This window comes from Clavelina lepadiformis, chromosome 1 (assembly GCF_947623445.1).
Source record: "Clavelina lepadiformis chromosome 1, kaClaLepa1.1, whole genome shotgun sequence".
In the NCBI taxonomy this organism is placed as follows: domain Eukaryota; kingdom Metazoa; phylum Chordata; class Ascidiacea; order Aplousobranchia; family Clavelinidae; genus Clavelina; species Clavelina lepadiformis.
In genome coordinates this window covers 14082871-14088870 of record NC_135240.1, presented here as the reverse complement: position 1 = coordinate 14088870, position 6000 = coordinate 14082871, and the positions used below count along the sequence as shown (strand labels likewise).

At 34.2% G+C, this 6000-nt stretch overlaps 1 protein-coding gene across 1 annotated transcript; it reads left to right on the top strand.

The window, feature by feature from the left end:
* The first annotated feature begins 1234 nt into the window (after positions 1–1234).
* LOC143469141 (uncharacterized) lies at positions 1235–5873 on the top strand. Its single transcript, XM_076966722.1, has 12 exons — positions 1235–1582; positions 1669–1822; positions 1959–2087; positions 2529–2649; positions 3467–3553; positions 3706–3775; positions 4007–4149; positions 4367–4464; positions 4788–4894; positions 5024–5131; positions 5262–5367; positions 5567–5873. The coding sequence occupies exons 1-12, from the start codon at positions 1424–1426 to the stop codon at positions 5680–5682; spliced, it is 1398 nt and encodes a 465-aa protein (XP_076822837.1). The 5' UTR covers positions 1235–1423; the 3' UTR covers positions 5683–5873.
* The last annotated feature ends 127 nt before the right edge of the window (positions 5874–6000 follow it).

The following is a 6000-nucleotide window of genomic DNA, read 5'->3' as shown; positions in this document are numbered from 1 at the left end:
TGTGAGAAAACTAGAATGTGCAGACAAAAATAAATGTCAGATTTAAAATCAACATCAAAAAGCATCAAGGATCAGTGAAAAATTCTATGCAAGAAAAAATGAGCAAAATTTATTCGCAGTGTTATAACCTACAGTACATATATATTCATAAATCAAAATTTACTGAAAAAATTTTTTCTTATAGATATATTTTCTTTGAGATTCTTATGGTAAAATAGTCCGAAAAATTGTTGTCTAACATTAGAAAAGCAAAATAATTAATTGCAATAGATACTAAAACAGGTTTCACACGTTTTTGAGATCTTGGAGACTGAAGCTTACTGAGTTTAAAATGGAAAATCCATGCCCATGGCGTTGTTTGAATGTAAATACATAAACTTATAACAGTTAAGCAGCAAGTTATTTTAACTATAGCATGGGTAAAACTAATATATCATACTGCATTATGATATCAAAATGGATTTTGTAAAAACTTTAGCGTGATGTGCTTTTCCTATAAATACCTCCGGGTGAAGTTTAATGTAGGCTACATGTAGCAATTAACCGGAGCATTATTGCAATGGTTTAAATTTTATGTGAACATGAACATATTTGAACATGTTTATTTATAGTTACAGGTCGAAAAAAGGAAAAAAAAAATTTGCTGTGCCACTCCCGGCTGCCTACATCGCTCTATTGCAGTCTTGTTCTGTATCCGCCCAAGGGAGCTCAACACGTTTTTACCCATGATCGATAGCGGTTTACAAATTTTGCGTATTAGGTAAAACTAACATGACTAAATATATCTTCCTAAAACATTTTGAAACAAACAGGACATTAGAGCATAAAAATTGCATTCATTTATGTCAGTTTTCGTGATCGTTCCACAATGAGGCTTATTGCCAGAATATGTTTACAAATCTTAAATTATTGCTATTCTAATGAACCACATATGTATAAACTACGCCATGATTTCGAGTTTGGTTTAATGTTTAGCGCTTCCTGGCAGAAAAAAACTATTAGAGCTTCGAGAGGAAGAGCAAGAAAGAGAGAGCTTTGAAAGAGAGAGCCCTGAAACTGATAGCAATAACCACAAAACTAAATCAGCCGGAAAATCAAGTTAAACTGAGTTTGCCCAGCCCTTGTGACGCAAATTGTGAACTCATACTATCGCTGGAAGCATATTTGTGAATCAGCTCATAATGTCATGTACACCGGTGATGTCGAGTCAATTCACTTGCCCTTAGGGCTCAAAGTTGGCAAAATATATGACAACAAAAACATTGCTTTTTGTTAACAATTCGTCGCTTTATCTCGTACAGGTGATTGATTCGACAGTGCTCAAGGAAGAAGACTATACAGATCAGAACAAACAACAACAAATTCAAAGTTGACGACCTGCAAAGATTCAGCAACCACGTTTATCTAGTTTAGAAATTTAACCATGAATCTTAATGCAAATTTAGTTTTTTTGGTTATTTGTTCAACCTCTGTGGCACAGGAATTTGTAGATTTGCCTGCCCCAAAAAATGTCTCCTATATGGTAACGTCGAACGCAGTTACTTTAACATGGAATGCTGTGGAAAACGCCACGTCGTATATTGTAAGTATAAATTACTTCTCCACAGGCAACCGGACTGACTATGTTTCTATATAAAAAAAAGTAAATGAAATTAACTCTTATCGTAGATCAATTTGAGCGGCACTCAAACTAAGGCAACTGAAAACACCAGAGTTGTATTCGGAGGACTTGATGCCAACAGTAAGTACAATGCCACTGTTGCAGCTGCTGATATAAATGGAACCTCATCAACTCAGACGTCATCCGTTACGTTCACTACGCGTAAGGAAAATGTAAAATCTAAACTTCGATATATTGATTTTTCTTTATTGTTGAATCTAGAAATTTCTGGAGCCTTTTTTAAGAATTTCTGAGATAAAAATGAAATAACTTAAACGTAATTAAGCTATTTCAACAGTTCTTAGCCAAGTAAAAAACCTGAAAATAACTGATGCCACCGCTTCTTCTATGGAGCTAACTTGGGACGAGAGTCCGGGCGCTATAAGTCACAAAGTTATGGTTTCGTCCGATGGTGATCAGATGACAGGTGAATAATTGTAATGGTTTGTATGCCTAAAATATTTCATTATAATAAATGACTATTTCACCACATAGATTTTAAGTCAATTCAATCCACGGTCGAGTAAACCCAGGACAACCCATCCAACGTCCTTGGCTTGAATTGTCCTGGGTTGAATTATATACTCGGGTTGAATTGACCGCCCACTCACCGCAAGAAGGTCAGGCAACCAATAGTTAAATCGACTTTGGCTAAGTTTATAGGTTACTGTATGCTGTAACATTTAAATTAGGTCAGCAAGAAATTGTGTAAAATACCTTCAAACCCATGATTTTTTCCAGTGAATATAGTCACAGCTTAAAAATCATGCATTACAAGTTGCTTACTCGTTGTTTGTGCGAAATATAGATACGCTCAATGCGTATATACGCATAACTATTTTCCTGTAATAAACGATTTTGTTTGCAGGTGCAGATGTGTTTGTCGAAGATAACGTGGTGTTTATTTCCAATTTAACGAGCATGACATTTTATAAGATAAATGTTGTTCCCGTTAGCTCTGCTGGCGATGGAGACATAGCGACTATCAGGTAGAACAAGTGCAAAAATCTTGTATTCTTGTAAGTTAGTTTTAATAAAAATGATTTTTACTATTTCATCGGAAAGAAATTGCTATATACCGGCATTAAAAGGAAACGGAATTATCGGAAAACACAGTCTACGTTGCTATTTTTCACAGTTTGTGGTTAGAAATTGACTATATGTTTCACCGCGTAGTCACGCAGCACGTTGTATATAAGCGGTTTAGTTAGTTATAAGAGAATGGGTCTGCAAATAGTCAATTTTAGTAATTCGGGGTTAAATTGAGGTTAGATTTGGATAGATTACTCTGGAATATAATATTTATAGGTTAGGTTAAAAAAAAACTGTGAAAAATAGCATCCAACGTAACCTATGTTTTTCCTGCAGAATATTGACAGCCTCCTCGCTAACTATCAATTTTTCATCGGAAAAAAATTATACCTTCAAAGATATTTTTCACAAATTCTCCTTAACCTAATTTAATTACTAAACTTAATAACCTAAACTTAACGTAAATATACCTAAAATCACCGTACTATTTATAACGCTAGTCAATCACTATCTAGAACTATCATTTTATCTATCAATCACTATCTCGAGTCTAATTTAGCCTAACCGTCTATTCTTAACAAGGGACTGTGTGACCTACTTACCTTGAAATAGTCACTTCAATGTGATATCATAGTAACTTAATTCTAGCCAAAATTTACCTTTTATCTTTACAATTATAAGAGTTGCATGATGATGAGCTCTACCTTCAGTGAAATATAGCAACGTTTTTCCAAGTAGAACTTTTCCAACAGTTTGTTAATGCTTTGTTGCAAGGGGTCGTACGGACGGTTCTGGCGTGACTTTAGTTGCTCGTTGGTCAGGAGTCATGGGTCCTATCGGTGGCGAAGCTCAAATATATCGGTGGGAATTATGTAAATCTCCCGTTGTGATTAGTTACAGCACGTAAAACTATTTGCCCCTATACTAAAACACTGTTGGTAACAAATGTTATTAAAGTACTTTTTCTTGTCTTGTTTTTTTTTACCATGCCAAGAGCTTTCATCTTCTTTCAGACCTTTAACCATTCCTGCGGGACCATTTAGGATGAGAGTGCTTCTTCCTTGTCCGATTGTTCATATCAATGTAAGTACAGTCTGTACAGAGCATACAAGGACAGCATACACAAACAGTGTTACAAGCACTACAAATAAGTATGCTATTACCACAAATAGTGCATATCCATACATAAAGCCCAGAGAGCTCTAGCACTTTTAAATTTTATAAATATTTCAAAAGTTAACACTTCATGATTTGCAAACATGCATTCATCTTTCGCGGTGGAAATAATTTTACGCTAGACATAACTTTTTTAAGTTTTGGAATGCTGACTTAAATCAAGACGCTTCCAGAGCAGAACAAGGGATGTTTGTCATTGAACAAACGGAACTGTGGCAGAGAAACAAGCCTGAAGTTGGTATGACTTTTTACTTTCGAGAAAATGCAGAAAATGGAGAAAGGTGTGTTAAAATAGTTTATGCCTATGGAGGTTTTTGTGGAAGATAAAAATTAATTAATTATAATTAAGTAGTTTACACTCTACACACTACAGTATGGTATATATCTTATCTAAGCTCATAAACAAACGTTTGAATGATATGGTCTTTTAACGGAGAACTATTTTTTGTGTTAAATCTATCTTGATATTGCAATATTGTCTTATTTATTTATGTACAGAACAGCTTGTGAATTTTTCGATGATGACAGCATTACAGTAGATTTTGATTTTGGACAAAACGCGGACCTAATTCCAAGATCTCTTTCCCAAAACACTAGTTTGTTACTTTTTTTTCTTAATGGTTACTGACTATAGCCGTTACAGCCGTTGTAAAATCCTGATTTTGGCGTATCGGCGTATATCTTAATCGGTATATAGGCTATGTCTCACAATGACCGTATTCAAGACTAGTTTATTCTGTAATATAATTAAACTGTTTTAGATTCGTAGCTTATAGTAGGCCTGTATACAGGCTAGCAGTTATACTATAAAGTTTATCTCATTACTCATCGTCATAGCAAAGTGATTAAAACATTGAATGTATAGCAAGACTAACCGTGTAATGCATCACACAAGAAAAATAAAGTAAAAAATTTTCAGAAATTCCCGTCGTTATTCAGGAATGGTGGTCGACTACTGACCAAATTGTCAACACCGGTGGTTCGGTAATCCTAAAACTATCCGATGTTTACAGTGAAACGAACGAAGTGAGTCAGGCTGTATAGTTTGCATTTACACGTATATATTGTGCTATTCAGGATACATTTTATTGTACCGGAAATTCAGTAAACAAAACTTAATATCCTATCTAATTACAAAGACATGTTTTTTTGCAGCGCCTAAACTCTCCTGAAAACTCTACAATCAATCCTAAACCGTTATTTGGAAAATTTGCCATATCGATCGACTCTGGAGCAAATTGTTCCGGCGGAATTACTATCAATGTCGGAAAACCGATTTGTAAAATTTTTAAGTTAGCAATTATATCATACAACGACTACACTCATGTTTTTAGTTACAGCGTAATTTCTTATTATCATTAAAATATAAACCAATATTTTTATTTTATTTTAGTCAGTTTGGGGCATGACTCAAAAATCTGCAGAAGGCATGAAAGAAGTTCCACGCACGGTGTTCTACTTTGTTCAAACCGAAATGCAATGGCCATCCAATGATTTGGGTAAGATCATAGAACAAGCATTAATGTCAGAAAAGTGTTAAATAAATCTGTTCTAGCATAGTTGCCATCTTTTATACTATGCAGTAACATAAGGTTTCTTGAATATTAAGTTCCCTTTGCATTAAAATAATATTATTATTTAATTGTCCTACTACCAACAGTATGGAATTATTTTAAACTCACTGAGCTTGTTTTATAGGTTTCATATATGGATATGATCCTGCTGTTTGTGAAGACAGGGATGGAGTTACGGCAGAGATAATAGAAGGAGGATCGATTGTCGACATTTTGTTTTCTGCTAATAATATATCTTAAAACAACACTTAGTATGAAATTTAAGCTGCTAGTTTTACTAAACAGTTTGGTGTATTAATAACTCTTAATGTTAACGACGTTTTTGTAACTGACTGTCGTCTCTTCGAACTACTTATCTTAAGTATGCGCGAAACCATAATTCCACCACAAGCGTATACTTTTTTGCAATAAATTTATTACGCAAAACGTGAGTTTGGTTATCTTTGATGTGATTTTTTCTGTTGCATATTTGTAGATGAAGTCGGTTATATCTCACATAGTTATTGATTTATCTTTTTACTCATATAGACAAAGTTATTTATTGAGAATTGACCAGTA